This window comes from Penicillium cinerascens (genome assembly GCF_028974065.1).
Source record: "Penicillium cinerascens strain IBT 15544 chromosome Unknown contig_1_segment0_segment0, whole genome shotgun sequence".
NCBI lineage: Eukaryota > Fungi > Ascomycota > Eurotiomycetes > Eurotiales > Aspergillaceae > Penicillium > Penicillium cinerascens.
This window is the reverse complement of record NW_026695287.1, coordinates 2,554,970-2,579,068: the sequence shown is the minus strand read 5'-3', so window position 1 is coordinate 2,579,068 and position 24,099 is coordinate 2,554,970. Positions and strand designations below refer to the sequence as shown.

The window sequence follows — 24,099 nt, the reverse complement described above, 5'->3', positions numbered from 1 at the left end:
CAGAAGGGCAAGGCCGAGAATGCGGGGCTGCGAGGTTGCACCGGTTGGAGCTCTTGGCTGCAGCTACCATGAACTATACAATGAAACGGCAGTGCATCTCTTCGCTTTGTGTATTATAGGTAGTATATCGGAGTGTTTACGAGGTATATAGAGAAGCATCGACAGTATAGGGCACCTCAGCCAATGTCATGCCGTGGAAGTCAGCGGAAGCTGTTGCGGTAGCGTCATCCGCCCCACATCGGACTTCTCCCCTCACGCAAAATTCCCCTTCTTCATAGCATGTTCTCCCGATTGCGTTTGTCCTCAAGGGTACTCACTCCTTTCTCTATTCCTGGTAATGTCCCCTGTCTGTGTCAAATAGCCAATCACTGACCGTTGTAGTGCGAACCTACACCATGGCGTCCGATACTTCTACCTATAAACTCAACCGTTTGTAATCATTCTCCGCCCTCCCAGTTTGACACTAACACCATGGCCAGATACAATGCTGCGGGTCAAGGACCCCAAGCGATCGGTGGAGTTTTATGAGTTCCTCGGCCTTAACTTGGTCAACAAACTGGACTTCCCCGAGTGGAAGTTTACCAACTACTTCCTCGCCTACAACGGCCCGGCCTCTCTCCAGGGTGACTGCCACTGGACTGACCGCAACGCCGTCTTGGAGCTCACTCACAACCATGGCACCGAGAACGACCCCAACTACAGCGTCGTTAATGGTAACACCGAGCCACACCGGGGCTTTGGTCATCTCGCCATCTCCGTGGACAACATCGAAGCTGCCTGCAAGCGCATTGAAGATGCCGGCTATCCCTTCCAGAAGAAATTGACCGAAGGCCGCATGCGCCATATTGCCTTCGCTAAGGATCCCGACGGATACTGGGTGGAGATCATCAGACGCGCCGACGAGGATATGTCTGCCGCCACCGACCCCAGCACCTACCGTCTGAACCACACCATGTTGCGTGTCAAGGATGCGGAGGCCAGCTTGAAGTTCTACCAGGAGAAGATGGGCATGACCCTGGTCCGTACCATCGAGAACCCAGATAACAAGTTCAACCTGTACTTCCTGGGATACCCCGCTGCCAACCCCGAGATCAAGGAGGGTGCTAAGAACAATGTCGCGGAGTGGGAAGGCCTGCTGGAGCTGACCTGGAACTACGGAACCGAGAAGCAGGAGGGACCGGTCTACCACAACGGTAACACGGAGCCGCAGGGATTCGGCCACATCTGTAAGATCCACTGTACCATGGGTGTTTTTTCTTCCATTCTAACCAATGACCGCAGGTGTTTCGGTCGACGACCTCCAGGCGGCCTGCGAGCGCTTCGAATCGCTCAAGGTCGACTTCAAGAAGCGTCTGACTGACGGTCGGATGAACAATGTGGCGTTCCTTTTGGATCCCGATGGATACTGGATCGAGGTGATCCAGAACGAGCGGATCAAGCGCACCTCCAACTGGTAGAGTAGACATTCCCTAGCTATAAATATATACGAATCTAGCAAGGGTAGTACAACTAGTCGCAAAACGTAGTGTCCGCGTGAGTCTAAAATGGGGCACCAGGCTTATCATGCATCGTCTCATAGGCCCGCGCCGATGGACCGAGGTGGACCCTTTCCCCTCCCCGACGAACATTTTGCGCCTGGTCCAAGGCCTCTTTTATCTCCAGACTTCTTTCAGATCCGTCGCACATATAGCACGATGAATGCGACTGTTCAAACAGACGCAAGATGACTTAACACGTTCTCGGTGACTCTTCAGCCTGGGCTCCGACTGCGCTCCGACTGCGCTTGCGACCCCAACCCCGACCCCAACGTCACCCCCACGCGTTAAATCAGATCGCCAATCGTTCTTCCAGATCCAGAGTAGGGAATCTTCCGAACCATGTCGCCCGAGCCCGAGAAGCCGAAGAAAGCTCCTCGAAAGCACGTCACGACCGCCTGCGTGCCTTGTCGAGAGAGCAAGGTCAGAGTATGTACTTCCTCGTGCGGGGATCGGCGCCGGCATCTAATCAGCTCCAGTGCGACGGCTCGACGCCACACTGCCAAAATTGTCAGCGAAAAGGAAAGGACTGTAAATATCAGCATGGCGATGACAAGCGGAAGTGGGTATATGCCTTTTTTTTTTTTTTTTCTATGCATGAATTGGATCGGCGGCTGATGCGGGGGTGCATTGTCGATATCCCGATAGAAAAGACGCATATTCGGCTGACACATATGCTAGAGTATCCCTTCGAGCTTCCACGGAGCTATTCTCCGCGAGAATTGATCAGCTCGTTCAATTCATACACGATCAAGGGCTAGAGCCGCCACCCATGAAGGCCGAAGATGAAGCCGGCATGAACAGGGTCCTGGACACTCTGCAAATCTCCCGCGGTATCGCTATAAGTACAAGTCTCGTAGAAGATGACAGGAAACCAGCGGAGACAGCTTCAACCGGTGTTTCGGGCACATCTCCCGTCCAGAGTCCACCCAGCACAACTCCAAATGGACAAGTCCCGCAGGGAGTCGATGTAGCAACTCCCGGCTCATTGACTTCGCAGGGGATCGCCCTCGGTCAGCAGATGCCCTCTGTGGAACCCTGGAACCCGTTTGGAATGGTACGGGGAGCATCTGATAATCAAAACTTTGTCCATTGGGGGTTTACCCTTCCCACTGCGGAAAGTCTGGATACCATTTACGCCAATCTCAATGGAGCGGCACCCGGCATGCCAGTCAATCCCGGGCCGAGTCCGGATAGTTTCCAGCTTGGTGTGGATATGGCTCAGCAGCCTGGCGTATTAATGGGCCGGATGCCTGTCGACCACCCAACCCATGAGTCTGACAGTGAAGAAGAGAACGAGGCTGAGAACGATGTCATTGAACAGCTTTCTAATCGAATCGGCACATTGAAGATTGCAGGAGATGGTCATTTGCGGTTCTACGGTGCTACTTCCAACCTCAACTTGGTGGATGTGTCCGCGACGCAACAAAGACAGCGGCCTGATGCGCGTACTGTTCGCCATGATGGTCAGGATATTTTGAACCATCTTCGAGTCGGCCAGCCGGTTGATCAGGTCTTGGAAGATCATCTCGTCGAACTTTACTTCACATGGCAGAACCCGAGCATCTACGTCGTTGACAAGGAGATGTACATGACCGCGCGGTCCAAATGGCGGAATGAATATGACGATACTCCCTTCTATTCAGAAGTCCTCACCAATGCCATGTATTTTTGAATCTATTTGTTTATGGCTGTTCGGTATGCTAACTGGTCTCCAGGTGTGCCATTGGAAGCGCCTTCGAAGCCCGATACCATCCTACTTTCATCACATTCCCCAAATCCTTGGCCGAGTTCTTCGCAGACAGGGCAAAGGCCTTATTGGAGATCGAACTCGATTCTCCGTGCGTTGCAACAGTTCAAGCCCTTGTCCTTATGAGCTGCCACGAGGGAGCATCAAATCGTGACGCCCGTGGCTGGCTGTACAGCGGGATGTCGATGCGGCTTGCCTTTGACCTAGGCTTACATATCGACATGACACCATATGTCAACCGAGGTGATATGAGCCCACATGAAGCCGATGTCCGGCGAGCTGCATTCTGGGGCAGCTATGTTGCAGACCATTTCTGGGGATTCTACCTGGGCCGCCCATTCCGCATGAATGCCGGAGACATCACCGTTCCCAAACCTGCTTCTACCCTTGGGGCTGAGAAGGAAGGGACATGGTATCCATATGGACTTCAGTCTACCTCTCATGCACTCGAAAACGGGTTAAAGAACCCAGCTGAGCTGGTCTGCAGACAATTTGCTGTGCTCTGGGAGATGATTTCTCCTGTTGGACATATCCTGTGCGTATCTGCCACCTTGCAGATGGTACCTTTCTAACGTGAACCTAGATACGGATGTTCCGAAATCTCTCGCCATGACTTGCAGAGGCTCACCTCGCAGGTGACCGAAGACCTCTTTGCTTGGAAGGCTAATCTGCCGTCGACTCTCGATATCGATTTGGATGATGATACGACACCTAGACTGCCTCATCTTCTGATGCTCCAGTAAGCGCATACGACCAAGCTACGAGGAAATTATCTCGATTGCTAATAAAACAAAAGTATGCAATACCACCAGATCATCATTTTCTTCCACCGGCCCTGGGTTTCGAAAAGCTACATCCAGCCGCGCAGCCCTCGCCAAGGACGTGGATACCACCATGCACGACGCATGTGCGTCGAGTCCGCCACAGCAGTCGCACGCCTCCTTCACATCTATGAAAAGCACTACTCGTTCCGACGAATGAGCAACCAGGTCGTAGCCATCATTTTCAGCGCAGCACTAATGCTGCTCTTCGTCACGGTGTCCAGCTCGCCTCTAATGCCCACCGAACCAGGCGACCTGAACCAGCCGCACCCACGAAATGCGGAGATGGTGGCATACCTTAACCTCTGCTTCCGCGCCCTGGACGAACTAGGCCAGTCCTTTGAGAACGCTAAGCGCACACGCGACTACTTGGTTACCCTCCAACGGCGCTGGCAAGCACATATGCGCCGCTCTGGCCCGCGAGCTAAACGACAAATCAGCAGCGCCAACCTTCCCGCTCTATCGCATCACACCGCGTCATCACAGCCAACTCGGAATGGCCATGAGTCGGATGCGCGCAAGAAGACCCGCGTAGCCGATAGTAATGCACCCCGTCCACGACACGGCTCTACCTCAACGGGACTCCCTCCTACCGCCAATCGAACCTTCCAGCCTCAGCCCCCATCGCAACAGAATCAACACTCTTATGAACAGCATTTCTCTGCACCTTCGGTCCAGCCAGGGGATCTTGACTGGATCCGCAACTCTGACTTCACTCTTCTGTCCGATACCCGCGGCAGTGGAAGCAGTGCGAATCCAATGGGCGGTATATCTACACCCCAGTTCGTTGGCGATCCAGGCATGCTTCCAGATCTGGGAGATATGGACGGGTGGTGGGGGTCACCAAATGGGGATCCCGGGCGTGGGGGATCATCTATATAAAATCGGTTGGCACTGGAGTACATGGATATTGGATATATGGGACTAGACGGACATGGCGCGTTTTGGTACACCTGTATTTGGGATACTGTATCTGGAGTATATTTTCTCCATTTATAATATGGCAGTTATGTAAAGAATCTTAATCCCCTTCTATCGACCCGTCAAAAACACCACCGAGCCAGGCCGCTGCCTCTTTATCTGGGCTACCGTTAACCCGCGATAACGTCACCTTCTTCTCCCCAAAACCCTTCTCCCGACCCCAGAAACACGCCCGACGCATAACAGAAACTATCTCCTCACCCTGCTTCTCAAGGACCGTGGGCATTGCATCAGCAACCTTATGTCCCGTCAAACGACCCGCAGACTCCTCGCCAAACCCATCAACCTCATTCCGCAAAAAAACCCTCACCCAAGGTAAAGTAATCTGCAACCGACCAATCCCATGCCCGGGCCCGGACCAAGTCTTTCCACTTAGCCCATAATCCAACCCATACGGCGGCCAACGAGACAATGCCTTCCGGCGACGTACAACCGGAGTAGAAGCTTCCAAATCGGCCTGTGCATCACCATCTGGATACACATCTCTATCCCACAAAGACCCATCCGCCGCCGCGTGCTGCTCTGCGGATGTCGACTTGCGGGTATTTTTAAGCGTAGGCACGGGGTATTCTGGACCTGTGAGATAGCGCGGGAATGCGCGCGGTATATCGCGGCCTGCGGAGCGGAGGAAGAGGATTGGAGATGCGAATGCGTCGAAGCATCGCTCTGGCGAGGCGAAAAATTTTTCGCGCGCTTGTAGAAGGGGGATCAGGTCTGGGGGCGTGGACCGTGATGATCTTGCCTTTGGGGGTCGTTTTGATCGGATCCTTGATCCATGGTGGCTGTCACTTGAACTGGTGCTAGATTCGGCTTCTTCTGCGTCTTCGATTGCGCAGTATTCGTCTAGCCCGGGCCAGTCGCATACAGGCTCGTGTGCTGCGACTGCTTGGACCGATTGTGCTTCTGTGAGCGCTAGCATTAGGGCTAATGAGCCGCCGATGTGAGACCCGAATACCACCAGGCAGGCGGGCTCAAGGTGCTTCTGGATCCAGTCAAATCCAACGAGTGTGTCGTGTACCGGGTTCGGGTACTTGTAGAAATCTGTCTGGGCATCGCTTGCAGAGACTGCTTTTTCGGGACTTGAATCCTGCTCTTGCTCTGAAGCCGTCTTTTCAGGCAAGATATTTGTCCCCTCCGGCCTGCCAAGGCGGTAGTTGACCGTGACTACCGTTGCGGAGGTCGCGGAGGCCAAACGGTGCTGCGGCGAGGACTCAGCAGAGTCTGCATTGAACAAGTCAATCTCTCTGCGCGCATCAAATGAGGCTGAATTATCCTGAGCAGGATCTGCAGCAGGCCCTTGAAACAAGGGACCCGGTGGCAGATAGAGAATTACATTTGGCCCCGATGAAAATTGGCTCTGGGCATGTGAATACGTGGCCGGTCGCGTCACTCTAGCATCCATTTAGAATCCGCATGCATACAAAAGAAAAGTCAAGCTCATACCTCAGTTCAATCTCTCCATTGTTGCCGATAGGGAGCGCGAATGTTTCATCAATACAGCCAGCCGACGCGGTGTGGAATCGAACCGCTTGGAAATAAGTTACGGAAATGAAGGCACTAGTTCGACCCCCTGTGGATATTCGAAAAGCCAAATGGCGCGAATGGTGAATCAGAGGGCGCATAGCGCCATTGGAAGATGCGGCTGTACAGGATGAAGATCGCGGGGGTTGAGGCGAAGGGGGTTTATTGACTGCTGAAAATAAAAACCACAAATGGACGCACGCGTAAGGTGTATTTGAATGACCCTTTGGTTTCAGAGAACCACAAATATGGGATAAGAGTTAAAAGAAAAAAGGTAAACCCGGTCCTTTGGGGTTCAGTTCAAGTAAAGGAATACGTAAGTGAGCAAAAATAGAGCGATGCGCTTGCGGAGAGCCGAACCTGAACTCAACTTGAATGTTAGTTACCGCTATACGTGGGTTACTAATCTGTGGTTCTTCAGCTCTTCTATCTACACGGTCGCACCATTTACGTTGATACCTATTGTAAATAAATCAATGAGGTCGACTGGGTGAATTATAGAATTGTATCCAAAATTTGAATATCGTACGGTCCCTTGCAAATAATAATTGAAAAGTCGTAACTGTCTAGTAACACGAATCCGAAATATGGCCATTACATAGCAGCATAATACAATCGGCTCAATTGCAGACTAGATACAAAAGAAACCTCGAGATAGATTAATCGTGAACGCCACAAAACATCTTCTCAGTAGTTGCCGATACTGCAGGATCATCCCGATCCAGAGGAGCCTCCATATCGTCCTCTGGAACAGGGTGTGCCACTTCCAAGCTGAGATTGGGGTTTTTGGAGTAGACTCGAAGCCCAACTACGCAAACCGCATTCCACGGATCAGCAGCAGGTCCATCCAACTCGGGGAATTTTCGTGGTTGCTTGTGATCTGCCTCGTCGGCCGGCATATCGAGGTCGGTGTCGAACTCGAATCCGTCCAGCAGTTCGAGATCACTGATATCCAGACTCTCATTGGCAAGGCGCGTATTGAGACTCGGGCGCGGAGACTCGGTTCGCTGCCTTCCAGAGCCACTGGCGTGTCGGGCATGGAGGCCATTGAACTGAATGGTTGGGACTGACCCGTTGATGGTCCGCCGTCGTTCACTGCCATCGCTGGAGATGCTCGCGACATCAGTGGGCGATTCTGTTGGCCTATCGTTTAGAATCTGCTTGGGAATCGAGGAGCGCTCGAGGCCGTTGGGAAGTTGACTGGGGCGACGGGCTTCCTGGCGTTGTTGCCGGGCAGTCATCTTGCGCTCACGGATCCAGTCCTTTTGCATCTTTCTCTTGGTTTCATCGCGGATCTTTTTGCGCTCGGCAGCCTTTCGTCTTTCATTTTCGTACCGTTCCTGGTCGGTCTCGGCCACCAGGCCCTTGGCATGCGCAAGATCATACGAGAGTCCGACCTGTACGAGCTTCTCCCTCCTACTCGAAGCAAGACGGCGGACAATCTCTTCGGTCGACTCGACATCTTCGTGCCGGAAGGCAGTAATCTTCATCAGCACATGATAGCGACCTGGGTCAAGGTTGATCTCGGCATTCACTGATCGGCCCATTAAGTGGCTGCTGTGACTGCGCACGATATAGTCTTCCTCGTCTTCCTTCTGAAGACGGAACTTGAGGACGAAGCTATACTCGCCGGCTAGGCCCTTGAAGTAACGAGCATCCAGCTGAGACAGAACAATGACTACAGGGCCAGCCTGGGTCACATTCATGATGAATTTGGTACCGTGGTAATCAGCGGACCAGGGCACGTTCAAAGTGGTCCATTGCTGAGTGATGGTCCATTCGGGGCCGAAGAGGCGCGTCCGGTCGAAATGTTGGTATTTTCTGAGAAGGTCTGCATAACAGATCCAGAAGAAGCCGTCATTGCCAAACTTGTGGCCGAGGAGCTCCATCCACTCTGCTGTCCATTGCTCGGAGCCGTCGCCCCATGCACCATGCCATTCCTTCTTACCCCAGGGGTTTCTCAACCGAAGAAGACGATGTCCCCTGATCTCGCGTGCCTCCATGATTGAGTACGAATGATTCTCCGAGATTCCTTTGCGTTCTCGTGGAGGCCCATTATAGCCAGGATCCAGCCAGTTGGAAAAGAGTCCGGTGCCACAGCCAAACAAAAACTCCTCGTTTACTTTCATCAGTTCTTCCGTCCAGAAGCGGTCCTTGTCCAGGATGTTATTAGAGAGTACTTCGGATGTGACACCTCCAGTCAGATCCTCGATGGCTTCTCCAACGAAGCCACCCTCGATAGCTGAATAGTCGCCGTGGGCTTTGGCGAATGCCTTCTCCAGCAGAGGAAGCCAGGTCTCATTGGGATCCATGCACTGCGCAAAGTAAAGCGCGCGCGAACCCGTCTGCCAGACCCGTCGATACTCCTCTTCGCTGTCGGTGCGGTTGATGTCGTCCCAGGTCTGACGCTCATCAATTGATTCATCGTAATCCGCCGCGCGCAGATATAACTTGTCGTCCACGATATATTGTTGCCATTCACCATCTAGTCGTATCGTGAGTCGTTGGGATTGCTAAGAGTGCTGGGGCGGGCTTACCACGATAGAACACAAACCCATAGATGCCGATCTTCTCATTGCGAGCAACGCACATCTTCTCGATCAGGCCCTTCTTGTTGCCCATGGTACACAGCGCCGCCATAAGCCAGCAGTCACCGTCATAGCCCTGGCGGACATCTGACGCTGTCGGCCCGTTCACGAAAAATTGCGGGTTTTCGAAGATTTCCTGAGCCGGTCAGCGATTCTCTACGCTACTTCCTTCAATGCCGCGGCATATCAACGTACCGTAACTCTCTTCACGCCTCGCGGTCTCATCTCCTCATTGACCTTGTCAAGACCATCCAAACAGTGTCGCCGACCAGACTTGAGATCCAGCTCAATATCAAAGTGCGGATCGGTATACTTCTGATTTACTCGCTGGCATTCCTTGACAATGCGCTCAACTGACTTCTGGCATTCCCGTTTGGCCTGTTCATACGACTTGACGGCCTCGTGGCCCTGGATCACCCCGTTGGGCACGCGCTTGGCCCTTGTACGAGCGTACGGGTTATCTGGCAGCACGGTATATACCTTGCCAGGGTACTTGGTGTTAAATTGCTCCCAGAACTGCTTGACACACTCCTGTGGTGCCTGCGAGCGTGCACGATGCGGAGGCCGGCTGTTAGAGCGTGACGACGGTGGCCGGTTGAGAGCACCGTAGCCCATATCGTCGAATTCATCCCTGGTGGGCATAATGCACAAAGTTGGATGCTGAAAAAATATGTCTTACCCCTGACAGATACGGGAAATTCTTCACCTTATGTAGTGCTGAGCACTTGGACGATCACATAAGACCGAGTCGAAAGCAGGCTGTACAGCCCTAAATACTCCTCTTTCCCCACTACGATACCGACCACTGCATGGCCTCCGCCCCAGCCAGCCCGGCGTTGCCGGGACAGAATCGCCCTTCAGCGCGCACCGTATTGGCGGGTAATATTTCCAGGGTGCTTTCCGTAAGGCTGCAGGGGTGCGTTAGACTCGCGGTGGGTTGCAAATCAAGAGGTACAATGGCCGGACCCCGCGCGGCCCCCAAATTCCCGTCTTTTTCAGCAGAGCGAACACGGCCCCCAACAGCCCTAGGCGTGGCGCAGAAATCATGGAAGAATACCCAGACCATGCACGATGATTGCCAGCCGGGTCGGACGTTTCCAATAATAAGCAGTTGCGATGTTAGCGTACGGTTTTGGCTTTGTTCCAAGTGGGGCGCCTTTCAGCTCTGACACGAAGCCCATCTCCCCGCTAACTGCCTGATTGGGCGCGACGACCCTGTAGCGGTGTTTCACAGGTTGACGTCCGAAGGTACGGGTGGTGTGGCCATGTGGACTGACATAGCGGCATTGAGGCTGACATGCAGGTCGTGCCCTGGCAGCTGTCGATTTATCAGCACTTTTTAGCTTAAACCGTTATGAAGCATCCGGCTAATGGTCCAAAAGGGGTATGTACGCCTTGCATTTGACTGAAAGCATTTGTATCAAAATAAGCCCGCCCGCCTAGTCACTCCCCCCATGAACGCCAGATACATAGAAGAGAAAAATGAAACAAAAGAAACGCATTTCCCCGGGGCATCAGCTTCGTGTGCGGTCCTCTGACGTTGAATGAATAAGGCTACACGGAATAGATCTGAAACAAGATCATATTAGTGGTAACCGTTGCGCGTGGTAGTGCGGCCCGAATAGTACGAGCTGCCATTTCGGAAGTAGGGATGCATGCAGGCCTGTTTCGCCGAGAGACGGTGGGCTGGGTCGTACTCGAGTAGGGCCTCCAGCAGCTCGAGGCCAGCCCGCTCCAGTCCGGGGACAATGGGGGCGTCGGGTCGCTTCCACTTGGGGAAAGTGGCCTTGTAATCGGGGAATGAGGTGACACCGGGCCAGATCTCTTCGTCGGGGGTCCCGAGGACACTGTAGAAAAGGAACATTAGTGGATGAAAACATGCAGCATACAGATGAACACTCACCGGAAGATCTTGAAGATCTCATCAATCTCCGAGTCACCGGGGAACAGGGGCTTCCGAGTGCACATCTCAGCGAAGATGGCGCCGACGGACCACATATCGACACCGGTGGAGTACTGGCGGCCTCCAAGCAGAATTTCGGGAGAGCGGTACCACAGTGTAACGACCTGAGATGAATGTATCAGTAAGGCGGGACGGACAGCAACTGCAGGGTCCAGTGCTTACCTCGTGGGTGTACGTGCGCAGCGGGACACCGAATGCTCGGGCCAGGCCAAAGTCGGCAAGCTTCAGGTTACCCTCGCGGTTAATGAGCAAGTTTTGAGGCTTCAAGTCACGGTGCAGGATGCGGTGGCTGTGGCAGTATCGAATACCCTCGACCAACTGGGCCATGAACTTCTTCACCATGGCATCGCCCAGACCGAGACCTGCCATTGACACGGACCCATCGGGAAGAGCCTTGCCACGACCGCCCTCGCTAATCGGCAGTGCCTCCATGTATTTCTTCAGGTCGCAGTCGAGGAACTCGAAGACGAGGTACAGCTTGTGACCATCGGCGTGGACGATGTTCAGCAATTGGACAATGTTGGGGTCCTGCATTTCTTTGAGGAGAGAAATCTCGCGTATGGCGGTGCTGGGAACGCCCTCATCTTCGGCCTCCAGTCTGATCTTCTTCAAGGCAACAATTCGGTTTGGATGGTTTAATTCGCGGGCCTTGTAGACGACACCGTACGTGCCTAGAGACGAAAGACGCGTGAGTCAAGTTCCGACAAGACAATATCAACAACAGCGTCAACAACACGTACCTTCACCGATTTTCTCAATTTTTTGGTAGTTCTCCATGGCGGCGGCGACGTCTGATTCAGCTCTGCTCCCAAACATGTTAGGAGAATGACAGGGGGCGGAGAAAGTAGGGGAGACGCAGATTGGACGGATAAAGGAGCAATGAAGGAGAAGCAAGGAGGGACACGGGGGGTAAGGAACCAATGACACTAACATGTAATCGGAAGTCAATCTCTGAGACCACTGAGCAAGTCAAGTGAGGTCTCAACACCAAAAAGATGTCGAAATTTGTCGGATTGAAGATATTCACCAGCAGGATCGTTACAATGGTGGGGAGCAAAAACAAACAACCCCCCACGCGCAGGCGGTGAGCGCGTGCCTTTCATGTCTCTCTCCGCCGATCTGTGTCAACCGCATCGCCATGGCCCAAATCAAAGGCCTCGATGCCCACGACCGCCCGCCGGAGGCCGTCCGGCTTTGTTTCAAGAAATATTCTAGGCTTCCTCTGTCCGAAATCGACAATGATCCCGGCATCCTCGATCTCCAGGGTGTTGATCCAGATAATCTACCTCCGAGCCTGACCATCTCGCAGTACATGTCGAGCCAGGAGCTCCGGCTGGCATTCGATGACTTCATCCGCGGGGGACATGCCTCCGGTCAGGACCAAGCTCCCTTGGCGGAGAACATGCCGGTCTATACCCACAATGCAGTTTCCGGTCAGCCTCGACTTTCTCGGTTCTCTCCGAACTAACACCGCAGCCCGAAGAACCTCTCCTAACCTTCAACAGGTCTCCTGATGATCCCCTCTATATTCCCTCCCACCGTCCAGTCCGAACTGGTATCACGTTTGCTCCACCGGGACCTTCCGAACCCCGAACATAAAACCAATCTTCATCTGCATTACGACGTCACATACCCGGAAGGAACAGACAGTACTGCGACCACGAAGTCGTTCTTCGCAGATGACCCAACACGTACACTGCAGCCAAAGGACCCGCAGGTTCATTTGCCCCTGTCCATCCAGAATGTGCTCGAGAAGAAGCTCCGCTGGGTCACTTTGGGCAGCCAGTACAACTGGACCGACGAAGTCTACCCTACCGAAGCTCCGCCACCATTCCCGCAAGACGTTGCGAATTTGTTGAAAGCCGCATTCCCCGAGACCGAGGCGCAGGCGGCAATTCTGAATTTGCATTCAGCTGGAGACACCCTCAGTATGCATCGAGACGTCAGCGAGGATTGCGATGTAGGCTTGATCAGCGTAAGCTTCGGATGCGATGGCTTGTTTCTCGTGAGCCATGATGATGGGAATGGTGCGGAGATTATTCGACTTCGATCAGGTGATGCCGTGTACATGAATGGAACGTCGCGCTTTGCCTGGCATGGAGTCCCGAAGATTTTACCCTCTACTTGTCCGAACTGGTTGGCGGACTGGCCGTCTGCTGGCGGTGATGCGCCCAGTGTTCTCATAGATCCTTATGAGATGTGGAAAGGGTGGATGTCCAGCAAGCGGATCAACCTTAATGTGCGGCAAATGACTACTTCTCATGCTTCTTGAGACGCCAATCGTCCTAAGTGAGCTGTGCTATTTCTGATACCGACAGATCCTTGACCGTATGGCCTTGAAGTATTCACAAACGTATACCACTGGTTGCATGGATTATATTCCCATAATGAACGGATACGGGGAGATCAGGGCCAGCAATCTTCCTGGGTACGAAGGAGAGACTCCACCATCGAAACCAAAAGATGACCTGTCGAACCGTCAGTTAACGAAAACACTGCGGTTTTTCTTTGTCAGTGCCCAAGATTCCCCGGCCCCATGCCACTCAATCCACGGACAACCCGAGGCCTTTTGTTCTAATTTAGAGATGATGTCTGAGAATATGGCGGGACACCCTCGTCGTGTACGATCAGATCAAACGTGACAAATTAGATAGAAGGAATACGACATGACAATTGCTGTACTTCTAATGGTTCCGAGGCTGTATCTTGATAAGGCCCCGTCCGTCTCCAACTGACCCCGACGACCCTACCCCGCGCGATAAGCCGGGGCAACATAAGTAGAGCGTATCTGACACCAACACCTGCTGCATGATATCAAATAGTCATACTCAAAATGATTCACTCGACTTGGAGAGTTCAAGGCGAGGCCAAGCGCCAATCGATCCTCAACGCGATCCCTGACAAATGGCGACTCAAGGAGCCCGTCCCTACACTTACTGAACAGCGCGATGTCACTGGAGCTTATATCCAACAGTTCCTCAGTGAACGCGAAGTTGAAATCACAGAGTCCGATGCTGTTGACATCGTCGCTGAGACAACAGCAGGGCGCTGGTCGGCCGTCGAAGTGACCGAGGCCTTCTGCCATCGCGCGGCACTTTCTCATCAACTGGTACACACCGATCAGGCACTAAATATATCCAACCAAAGCTAACCAGTCAAACAGGTCAGCTGTCTGCATGAAATATTTTTCGACGCGGCAATCGAAGATGCAAAGAAACTCGATGCCTATTTTGCGGAGCACAACGCACCCGTCGGCCCATTGCACGGCCTCCCAGTCAGTCTAAAAGACCAATTTCACGTCAAAGGCGTGGAAACCACCATGGGTTATGTAGGCTGGATCGGCACTTTCCAAGGCCAACGCGAAGATCCACGCCGAGCAACAAAGGAAAGCGAGCTCGTGAGAGAGCTGCGCAACCTCGGCGCCGTACTGTACTGCAAGACCAGTGTCCCAACGACCCTGATGGCCGGTGAAACCGTCAACAACATCATCGGCTACACTTGGAATCCAAAGAACCGGCTCCTGTCCTGCGGCGGTAGTTCGGGTGGCGAGGGAGCGTTGCTTGCATTGCGAGGATCACCCGCTGGCTTTGGCACTGACATCGGTGGCAGCGTGCGCATCCCTGCCGGATTCAACTTCCTGTATGGATTACGGCCTTCTTCGGGCAGAATACCATACGAGAGCGCTGCGAACTCCGCGGACGGGCAGAGTACTATTTTGTCGGTTATTGGACCACTTGCGCCGACTGCTCGATCTTTGACTTTGCTGTTTAAGGCTGTTCTCACTCAAGAGCCGTGGCTTCATGATCCGCTCGCGCTTGAACTGCCGTGGCGGAATGCTATCGTTGAAGAGACACGGTCTTTGATTGAACAGGCGAAAGGCGGTTCTTCGTCCCTTGCCTTTGGCCTTATGCCTTACAATGGCGTGGCTCGTATCCATCCGCCCATTGCACATGGGTTGAAACTTGTCGAGCAGACCCTGAAGCGGCTCGGGCATAAAGTCATACCTTGGAATCCACCGTCTCACGAACGGGCTCACGAGATAGCTGTATGTGCTCGTGGTGTCAATTACAAAGCACTATAGTAGACAACGCTGACATGCAACAGGCCAAAACATTCGATATGGACGGCGGCGCGGACTTCAGACACCACTTCAGTCTGTCCGGGGAAACCCAGGCGCCACAGGTCATCGTCCAGGAAAACGGCACCCAGCTGACAGCTTCGGAGATCGCCGCGCTCAATGTCGCCAAGCGTGAGTACCAGAAAGAATACATGGACTATTGGAACAGCACGGCACTTTCAACTGGCACTGGTCGTCCCGTGGACGGATTCTTCTGTCCATTGGCGCCACATGCAGCCGTTATACCAGAGCAGTATAAGCATGTAGGCTATACGTCGTTTGTGAATGTGCTGGATTACAGCAGCGTATCTATTCCGGTAACCTTTGCCGACAAGACCGTTGATGTTGAGAAAGACTCGGGTTTGTCTGAAGAGTATATTGACTGGGACTGTGAGTTTATTTCCCGGCGTTTTTCCAGATTTCGTGGCTAATCCGGATATAGATGATGCTGATACCTATCATGGAGCGCCTGTTGGTGTTCAACTGGTGGGGAGAAGATTGCAGGAGGAAAAGATGCTGACACTTGCGGAGTATATTGGGGAGGAGATCGTCCGCGATGTCGGTCGACCTTAGATGAGATATGTCGAGAAGCTATTTCAACTGATGGTTCCTATATTCTAAACTTTGAAATTTTTACTGGGGATGTATGCTGTAAAGCGGGCGTCTTATACTATGGCAATGCATCTTGTTTGAAGCTCGTTTCTCTTTGATACAGATGTATGACAAATGATATTTGCTTATTTTTTTCAATGGTAATGCTGCTGTACACGAATATATGCCATGGTGAGTGTCGAAGACGGAGATATTGGCCTCCCCACAGCAAAAGCAAAGTTTATTCTCCCGTTGGAATGTTACAAAGGAACTAGTGTTGTTTCCGTATACCTTGCGTGAGCGGCAACAGTCAGTCCCGAGAAGAAGACGGAGGCGTCTGACTGGAAGGCGCAGCCAGGTTGGAGAGGTTCGGAGTGGAGGTGTGCCAGGGACCAGGAGGCTTGTTGGTGGGTGGCTCGGAGGATGGTGCACTCGGGCCGTCAGATCCATTCATCAGTCTCGGACGTTTATTCTGTAGGCCCGGGCCACTGCCACTCGGCGGACTGCGGGGATCGGTATGGGAGTAAGGAGAGGCGTAGTTCATGGACGAGGCTGGCGTTGACGTATTTGCGGGATCAGGACTCATGGCGACCGGAGCCTGTAATGGACGCAAACGATTTGGATGAGACGAGGTATCCTCGCCTGGACGCGGAGGGGCAACGTCGGGACTTTGGCGCCGACCATTATCTGATTCCATGAAACCGCCGGCATTCACGCCATAGCCCACTCCAATGCGGCCCATGCTCTTGTCGTGCATGACAACACGCTTCCACTTGGCGACCACGTTGTCGTAGTCCCACCGTGCCGAGTCGGGGCTAATATGGCTCTCTTTTGCGTCCAGTTCTCGTGTTATGTCTCTTGACAAAGGGAGCGTGTCTGGTGGGAATAGAGCAAATTCACGAGGCCATTGACAAGCCCCGAGGCGCTCAACTTGGGCACGCAATTGGTTCGCTTCCTGCTGCACTCTGGCAAGCTGCTCATCCAAAGTCTTGCGTTTCTCAATTTCGCGTGCGAAAGCACGTGTAATCTCCAGTTGCCATGCTTCGCGGCGAGACTCATGAGGAAGTGTGCTCCAATGATTGAAGGCAAGGTCCAGGTGCCGAAAGCTGACTTCCTCATGCTGTTGTGCTGTACGGTATATCATTCCATTTTCGAGGCCGCCACTTGAATATCTCGAGCGGGATGTGGGGTCCGCCGCAATCTGATCAGACTGCCACTGTGCGATCTTGGAACGAAGGGCTTGCCGAACGATATCGAGGTGCTCCGCACCGGGAGCTTGAAGCGGAAATGATGCAGGAGAAGGGAATGGGTGGGACGCAAATAGACTTGGAGGCGGGGGAAGGAGGTGTAGACACAGAGAGGGGAATGTCTGAGCCTGGAGATCGAAGTCGAACGGAGATGGCCGAGGTCGAAAGCCTGAAGTAATACTAAATCAAAGTGAGCTTCAGCTTGAAGAGAGCAAGTGAGTAGATGTTGCATACGTCGCAGCCTTGATATTGTCCAGCACCTCGCGCAATGCCAACTCCAGCGCCTTCATGGTATCCGGGTTGTTTGCCGTTGCGCCCCGACTCGCGTAGTCCGGCAGCTGCAGCGATCCTGACCGCGCCGGCGCTGGCACAGTCCGTGGTCCGTCCAAAGTACGACTCGGATTGGGAATGTCGTTTATGACGCCGGTTGCGTGCCAGGTAGGCGTGTTGAACATCATGCGCACGGGTGCTTCCCGAGATTTCGTGCTCGATTCTCCCGCTGGATAGGGGTCTGTAGAGCTCTTGCTTAAGGCCCGATCAGGGCTACCGTCGTGCTTGCCCGAGCTCGTGCGAGCCTGTCGACGGGTGATCCCACTGCGGATACGCCGAATCTCTTCGACATCGTGAACGCCGTCGGGCTTCTTCTTGAAGAGAAACTGATCAAGATGGCGACCGAGAGACGATGATGTAAATGCCTGGTTACAGTACTGGCATTTGCGATCCTTGGCCGTCTGGTTGTTCACCGATTTCGAGGCCGACTCGGGGTTGTCGTCACCGCGCGACTCATCAGGCGTCTCTCTGGGAGTTTCTTCTTTCATATCGGCACTGGTCTGAGGGTAGGTGAGGGGAGTGGAGCTGCGTGGGTAGAGGAGAGGCTATCAATTCAAGCGTGTACCAGCATGACATATGGCAATCGAGCACGCGCGACAGGGTCTGGAGAAAGAATTGGGGGCGGTGGTTGAAGAGAGGAGGCGCCAAGCTTTTCGGCGCGGAGAGAAGAGAGCCCCACGAGAACGGTGCAACCCTCGTGTTTTATACTCCGCTTCTTGCTTCCTAACTGGGCAATCAATCTATTCCTACCTGAAATCTATGTCTTAAACTAATTAATAATCCACTCCTCGTTCTATATCAGGATTTGCCACTTTTATCCTTCCGAGTCCTGCGTTCGCTGAGCCACCGCTTGAAATCACGGACACCGTGCAGGTATAACCATGAGAAGAAGAAGACCATCAGGAAGTTGAAGACGACATAGGCCCAAAAGATACCCTTTGTGACTGTCAGTGCCAATTGAAATATGAGACGGTTTAGGTTTCAGCAGAACTCACATAATTCCTCCATTTATGAGAATAGAAAACATTGAAGGTGGCAGCCTAGCAGATTCACCTCAATTAGCCTCCATTCCGTGCATAGAATGAACCCCTTGAATATACGTACGAACTGATCACCCTCCGAGAATTGGCAATATGCGCACAGCCCATTCGCGGCATTACTGAGATAACCACCGGCTTCCCGTGCATAGGCTCCTGCATATTCCTGGCAAGTCATGCCGGAGGGCGGGCTGAAATACGCCTCTTCGCGCGCCACACACCGGACAGGGACTTTGTGGGTGACAACACCCAGGAGCCCCTCGAGCAAATAGTGAAACGGGGTAAGCCAGTACATCCAGGATTGCCAGAAATGAGGCAGCGCCGCATATGGCACGACAACACCACAAAATGCGACCACAAAGGTGAAGAATGATGGGACTAGCAGAGAGGCAAATAGCTCATTCGGTGCAAATGCCGCAATAAACTGGCCAAAGCCGATATAGAAGCACTCAAACACCATGAGCAGCATCCATATATAGCCAGAGCTGAACGAGTCGCGGGGGAACCAGACTCCCCAGTACCTAGATTTTATAAGATATCTGAAGCTTTATGGTAATTAATGGCCACTTACCAGCAGTTGAAGTACACAGATCCGGCTACAATGGCATATGGAAGCTCCGGTAAAATTGTGCTGACTACAAATGCAACCCAAGAGTATACCTTGGAGTTGGACTCGCGCGACTCGTAGATCCCTCGGAAATGAAGGAACCGTGGCTGTAGCTGCTGGATCAGAGGGGGCGATATCGTCAGGGTCATAAAGCAGGAGAAGAGTCTCGACTGCATGTCAATGTAGCTGTTGCCCAGATGCCAGAAAGTGAACGTGTTGAAAAGACCGGTAAATATATGAAGCATCATTTTACCCTGGAAGAGACTGTTAGCAAAATAATCGCAACACATATAGTAACATGGAAGTGAAATACCAAAATGTAATCGGGAAGTCTCCAGTATGCCACGAATGCTCTCTTGGTCACCGCCACAATCTGCGTGTACAGGGGCATTGCGTATTCCCGATCATCTTTGATTTTATCATCGGCTTGCATATCGCGACGGGAATTAATGATGTTCTCCAACTCCTCTGTAAACTTTTTGAATTCCAAAGAGTTGGTCCACACATCGCCCCAGTCTTGACCCTTGTAATCTGGGTTGCCAGCGCCGATGACTTCAAGCATATACTGAAGATGTGTCAGAAGAAACCTAGACAGGTCATTTGTGGATGATTTGACACATACCTCCGCCGGGTTGGCATGCGGCGAACATTTCTTGGCTCCGTTTTTCTCGAAATAATCAATTAGCGTCTTCGAATCGGATCCAAGAGGTCCATTATATACCACCCGACCACCGCTTTCCAGCAAAAGAAGTTCATCGAACTGCTCGAAGAGCACTGCTGAAGGCTGATGAATAGTACAGAGGACAGCCTGCCCCGCATCCGCCAGTCTCCGAAGGAAACGGACGATATTGAAAGCTGCGAGAGAGTCAAGACCCGAAGTCGGCTCATCCAAAAAAAGTAGTAGTTCTGGCTTGCTGGCCAACTCGACTGCAATGGTGAGTCGCTTTCTTTGCTCCTGATTCAATCCTGATCCGTGAGATCCAACTGTAGCACCCGCAATGGGTCGCATTTCCAGCAAGTCAATTATCTTTTCGCAGTAATCGTACTTCTCGTTTATTGGCACTTCCTTGGGTTGTCGCAAGAGAGCCGAAAAACGCAGCGACTCTCTTACGGTAGCGGTTGGCTCGTGAATGTCCATTTGTTCGGCAAATCCAGTCGCTCTCTGGAAGCTTTTAGGGAGAGGTCTGTGATTATCAGATAATGGGACTGGCTGATTTATGGCTAGGAACTTCTTACTTGCCGTCAACCAAGAAGGTACCAGTAACGACTCCAAAGTTGATTCTTTGCGCCAAAGCATTGAGAAGCGTGGTTTTCCTACACTAGATTAGCAGCCCTTCTTGCTCATTCAAAGACATATGGTCACTTGCCCTGCACCAGATGCACCAACCATCGCTGTAAGCCGCCCAGGTTTGACGTAGCCATGGACATCCTGCAGCAGCTTTCGCTGACCACCTTTGTAGGGGATCGTATAGTTCACGTTCTGCCATGTGAAAATGGAAGTGTTTTTGGCAATGTCCTGGACCTTCTCATTTGCCTGCTCATTTTGCAATTCGGGAGTTGTGCCGTTCTTTCCCGTCGACTCCTCGTCAACTGGATGCCCGGTATGCTCGATTGCGTCTTCAACGGCCTTTGGAGCCTCTCCTCTTTTGAAAATAGTAACAGAACTTCCACCTTTGTTGGGTTTTTGGATCTCCATTCCAAGCATTGTTAGAGCGACGAAGAAAATGAACCATGCAATGATGATACCAAAGTTTCGCCACAGGTGCGCGCGGGTATAGGTGTAGGCAGTTTTAATGTATTCAGACCCTTTCACCGTCAGGTTGTCAGGGCTGCTCCCTTGTATAGCACAGCTCTGATGGCCAGGGGATGCGTTTGGCCCTGCAGGCACAATGTATGGCGCCTCGCATTGGATGTCGAGGTTGTGAAATTCGTTGGCCATTAAAGCTTCGAAGGCGTATTGCACTGGGTTGATCCAGATGAGCCACTTGAGCCACGGGTGCATTTTCCAAGGAGGAATGAGGTAGCCTGGATCGTTCTGGTTAGCTAAAACACCTTTTTAAGGAATGTTCCGAGATACTTACCCGTGTACACAACCAAAGCTTGGATTGCAACACCGGTAAGACGAGTGGCTAGATGACGTTAGTTAATATGTCTGCCGTGGTATTCAGAAAAAACCCACCAATATCCAGTGATGCACACAACGCTCCAAGGCAGCGAAAGAATGAATACATCGTCATCGTAAGTATGAAAATGAAAAGCAGATTAATAAAGAATTGGGAAGGTGTTCGCGCAAGGTTTGCCATGCTGTGGCCCGGTTAGTTTTTTGGAAAAGAACGGGAAAGGTAGATCATACAAATATACCACCAGATCGAACAACACGACTTGGATAAAAACTAACGGCACATCCACGACAACCTGCGCCAAGGCATATGCCGACGGACGATAGAATGAACTGAATCTGTTAGTCGCTTTCTTGCCAGATACTTCCCTTGAAACGGGGGAAAACATACAAGCTCTTGTGTTTCAAGAGAATGGGGCGACTGGAGAATGTGGCCGTGAGCTCGGCCAGCGCAAGTAGAGCATTGAACAATAGGATGAAGAACATAACTCCTCCCCTCGTGAAAACTCCGGAGCTGTATGGAATTAGTTTAGACAGATCAGGAGCTTCGAATATTTACCAACCTTGTGTCAGGGAGGTTGTAGAATAAGCTTCCCACAATCAAAGCCTGGAAAATAATGACTCCCCACTTCCCAGCTAGCGCTGCTCGATCTCCAAACATCACGAGGAATTGCCGATGAGTGAGAATCATGACCTGCTTCCAAAACGAGACAGTGTAATTTTTGGTAGTCATTTTCTTTCGCACGGTCTCTTTCTCGTGCTCTTCTGCTTGGACCTCGCTCTCGAAGCTTTCAATATCCGCAAATGAAGCCTTAAATGCATCACTTCGGCGATATTCAGCTTGAAATTCGTCTGCAGTGCGAGGAATTCGATCTTCCCAGCCACGCTTGACGCGTCTTGCATTTGGATCGCTGACAGATGTCAAAAAATCAGGGGTTGTCCATCGTGGTGGACACTCGAAGCCCAGTCGTTCAAAGTAGGCTTTGGCGTCTTGGGAGCGACCGAAGAAAGCACACTTTCCATCTTCAATCAGGATGACTTTGTCGAAAAGATTGAATAGATTTTCAGAGGCCTGGTAGAGAGCGACCAGAGTTGACACATGAGCGGTGTTGGTCAAGCTTCTCAAGCTCTGAACGTACTCGAGTGCGGTACTCGCATCCAGGCCCCTGGTGGAGTTATCCCAACATTGCGTGCTAGCTTTGGTAACCATTGCCTCTCCGATCGAGACTCGCTTTTTCTCTCTGATTTGACGATGAATTAGTTTGGAAATCGTGAAGTTTGGAAACCTGGTAAAGAGCTTTGGATTTACTTACCCTCCAGAAACTCCGCGAATCAGCTCATTCCCAACTCGAGTTCCTAAGGCATGCTCAATCCAAAACAGCTTGGCAATTGCAGAGAGGAAAGTCTGCTGGTAATCCTTCCGGCTCTCTCCAGGAATCCGTGATCGTTTATCTGGGGTTCTTGTCTTGAGAGCGAAAAGTAAAGTATCCCGCACAGTCAGACTGGCGTAGTGAAGGTCATCTTCGGGATTATAAGATACTAATGGGATCAGTTGTTGGCTATTCTTGGAAATATATGTGCGTTACTTACCTTCGGATCGGTAGTTCTTTGCCATAGTGGCCGAATCAGCTCCCCCGTACCTCACATCTCCCTCAATACTCTCGTATCCGTATCGCTGGTTTCCAATAACTTTTAAAAAAGTTGAGCACCCAGATCCAGGACGACCTAAGACAAGGAGCATTTCTCCCGGTCGGACGCAGCCCGTGAAATCATTCAAAATGGTTCGAATATTGGGCTTTCCACCTCCAGTGCTCCTTCTACCCCGAGACAATAATCTTTTGATGAGCCTCGGGATACCAAGAAATATATCGCCATTAGTCGGCTGAAGAGCTGCGCCAAGACCGGCTCCTTTCACAGTCAAGTTCTTCCAAATAACTCCAGCATGTCGTGTCTTTTCTTCCTCGGAGTAGGCTTGGCGCTCATGACCAAACATCCTAGAGACCAATCGTTCGATCTGTGCCCATTCTTCACCCTCGTGGCCGGAGGCATAGCTGCGTCGATGACTTAACGTACGAGCAAGATTCGGATCATTAAGTTGAGGTCCGCGCCTAGTTCCATCGGACTTATTGGTGGGTACATTGCGGATCGGAGCGAAATTATCCTGTCGGTCTGAATCGGTAGATTTCCTGGGGACAGACTTCGTCGAAGCATGCGCTTCTGTTTGCGACCCTAAGGTTGAATCACTGTCAGGTTTCTCCTGGCTCATGATGAGTCTTATGAGAGAACAATTCAAGGGACCTGGGCGTTATGAAAGTGTATCACAAACGGGGGGCTTGAGACCGTATGAAACTACCTCCTGGTGATATGACAATAGTGGTCATATCAGATAGAATAAATCATACTCATTAAAAACTTACAAAAAGGAACACGATGAAATTTTAGGGGTGAGCAGCAATTACGTCAAGTATCACAGCCCAGCAATATTATGGGTGCTCGGCGTCGGAGCTTGAGGCACCCGGACCAGCGTGCTGCAAAGGCCGACTACATCCCGACCAGGGGACCATTCTCTTGATCCAATAACATGACAAATTCTGAATGAATCATGTGAGTTACATGTCTCGATCTGGACGAAACCACCAGGTGCATTGCACCCCGGATTTCAAGTTCTCGGATGGCGGAGACTACGGCCCCGATCATGAAGTCATCAGTGTCCCCGATCTCCCCGATTCCTCCGATCTCCCGTGAGCAGCTTTGAGCGGTCTAGGCCCATTGTATTTATTTATTTTTATTTTTGGTCGTACAAGGTATGCGCCTGGTTTATATCTTAAGAAATTCGTCACCTGCACCACGGTTGCATTTCAGCAAATCATTCTTCCTGTGTGACCTGCTTGG

The 24,099-nt window shown here is 52.0% G+C and overlaps 9 protein-coding genes across 9 annotated transcripts; 4 read left to right on the top strand and 5 right to left on the bottom strand.

Moving 5' to 3' along the window:
- Nucleotides 1-279: 279 nt before the first annotated feature.
- On the top strand, nucleotides 280-1,457 carry N7498_002518 (lactoylglutathione lyase GLO1; the record flags this gene model as incomplete). The annotated part of the gene is made up of 4 exons (XM_058449580.1): nucleotides 280-334; nucleotides 382-429; nucleotides 480-1,226; nucleotides 1,282-1,457. 4 exons carry the CDS (start codon nucleotides 280-282, stop codon nucleotides 1,455-1,457), a joined length of 1,026 nt encoding a protein of 341 aa, XP_058311924.1.
- Nucleotides 1,458-1,877: 420 nt separating this feature from the next.
- On the top strand, nucleotides 1,878-4,988 carry N7498_002517 (transcription factor domain-containing protein; the record flags this gene model as incomplete). The annotated part of the gene is made up of 6 exons (XM_058449579.1): nucleotides 1,878-1,964; nucleotides 2,015-2,097; nucleotides 2,217-3,200; nucleotides 3,254-3,820; nucleotides 3,869-4,024; nucleotides 4,082-4,988. The coding sequence occupies 6 exons, from the start codon at nucleotides 1,878-1,880 to the stop codon at nucleotides 4,986-4,988; spliced, it is 2,784 nt and encodes a 927-aa protein (XP_058311923.1).
- A 139-nt stretch (nucleotides 4,989-5,127) lies between these two features.
- Nucleotides 5,128-6,709, bottom strand: N7498_002516 (uncharacterized protein; the record flags this gene model as incomplete). The annotated part of the gene is made up of 2 exons (XM_058449578.1): nucleotides 5,128-6,478; nucleotides 6,531-6,709. 2 exons carry the CDS (start codon nucleotides 6,707-6,709, stop codon nucleotides 5,128-5,130), a joined length of 1,530 nt encoding a protein of 509 aa, XP_058311922.1.
- A 558-nt stretch (nucleotides 6,710-7,267) lies between these two features.
- N7498_002515 (uncharacterized protein) lies at nucleotides 7,268-9,838 on the bottom strand (the record flags this gene model as incomplete). The annotated part of the gene is made up of 3 exons (XM_058449577.1): nucleotides 7,268-9,093; nucleotides 9,146-9,332; nucleotides 9,392-9,838. The coding sequence occupies 3 exons, from the start codon at nucleotides 9,836-9,838 to the stop codon at nucleotides 7,268-7,270; spliced, it is 2,460 nt and encodes an 819-aa protein (XP_058311921.1).
- A 943-nt stretch (nucleotides 9,839-10,781) lies between these two features.
- On the bottom strand, nucleotides 10,782-11,975 carry nimX (cyclin-dependent serine/threonine-protein kinase CDC28; the record flags this gene model as incomplete). Its single annotated transcript, XM_058449576.1, has 4 exons — nucleotides 10,782-11,043; nucleotides 11,100-11,263; nucleotides 11,322-11,830; nucleotides 11,900-11,975. The coding sequence occupies 4 exons, from the start codon at nucleotides 11,973-11,975 to the stop codon at nucleotides 10,782-10,784; spliced, it is 1,011 nt and encodes a 336-aa protein (XP_058311920.1).
- Nucleotides 11,976-12,297: 322 nt separating this feature from the next.
- On the top strand, nucleotides 12,298-13,431 carry alkB (oxidoreductase, 2OG-Fe(II) oxygenase family; the record flags this gene model as incomplete). The annotated part of the gene is made up of 2 exons (XM_058449575.1): nucleotides 12,298-12,592; nucleotides 12,665-13,431. 2 exons carry the CDS (start codon nucleotides 12,298-12,300, stop codon nucleotides 13,429-13,431), a joined length of 1,062 nt encoding a protein of 353 aa, XP_058311919.1.
- Nucleotides 13,432-13,992: 561 nt separating this feature from the next.
- On the top strand, nucleotides 13,993-15,849 carry gmdA (putative general amidase GmdA; the record flags this gene model as incomplete). The annotated part of the gene is made up of 4 exons (XM_058449574.1): nucleotides 13,993-14,268; nucleotides 14,323-15,204; nucleotides 15,264-15,666; nucleotides 15,695-15,849. 4 exons carry the CDS (start codon nucleotides 13,993-13,995, stop codon nucleotides 15,847-15,849), a joined length of 1,716 nt encoding a protein of 571 aa, XP_058311918.1.
- Nucleotides 15,850-16,177: 328 nt separating this feature from the next.
- Nucleotides 16,178-17,932, bottom strand: N7498_002511 (uncharacterized protein; the record flags this gene model as incomplete). The annotated part of the gene is made up of 2 exons (XM_058449573.1): nucleotides 16,178-17,294; nucleotides 17,349-17,932. The coding sequence occupies 2 exons, from the start codon at nucleotides 17,930-17,932 to the stop codon at nucleotides 16,178-16,180; spliced, it is 1,701 nt and encodes a 566-aa protein (XP_058311917.1).
- Nucleotides 17,933-18,242: 310 nt separating this feature from the next.
- N7498_002510 (putative ABC transporter) lies at nucleotides 18,243-22,822 on the bottom strand (the record flags this gene model as incomplete). Its single annotated transcript, XM_058449572.1, has 14 exons — nucleotides 18,243-18,380; nucleotides 18,549-19,002; nucleotides 19,053-19,342; nucleotides 19,402-19,653; nucleotides 19,711-20,272; nucleotides 20,325-20,407; nucleotides 20,476-21,113; nucleotides 21,170-21,217; nucleotides 21,268-21,392; nucleotides 21,487-21,540; nucleotides 21,599-21,721; nucleotides 21,771-22,448; nucleotides 22,521-22,746; nucleotides 22,798-22,822. 14 exons carry the CDS (start codon nucleotides 22,820-22,822, stop codon nucleotides 18,243-18,245), a joined length of 3,696 nt encoding a protein of 1,231 aa, XP_058311916.1.
- Nucleotides 22,823-24,099: the final 1,277 nt, after the last annotated feature.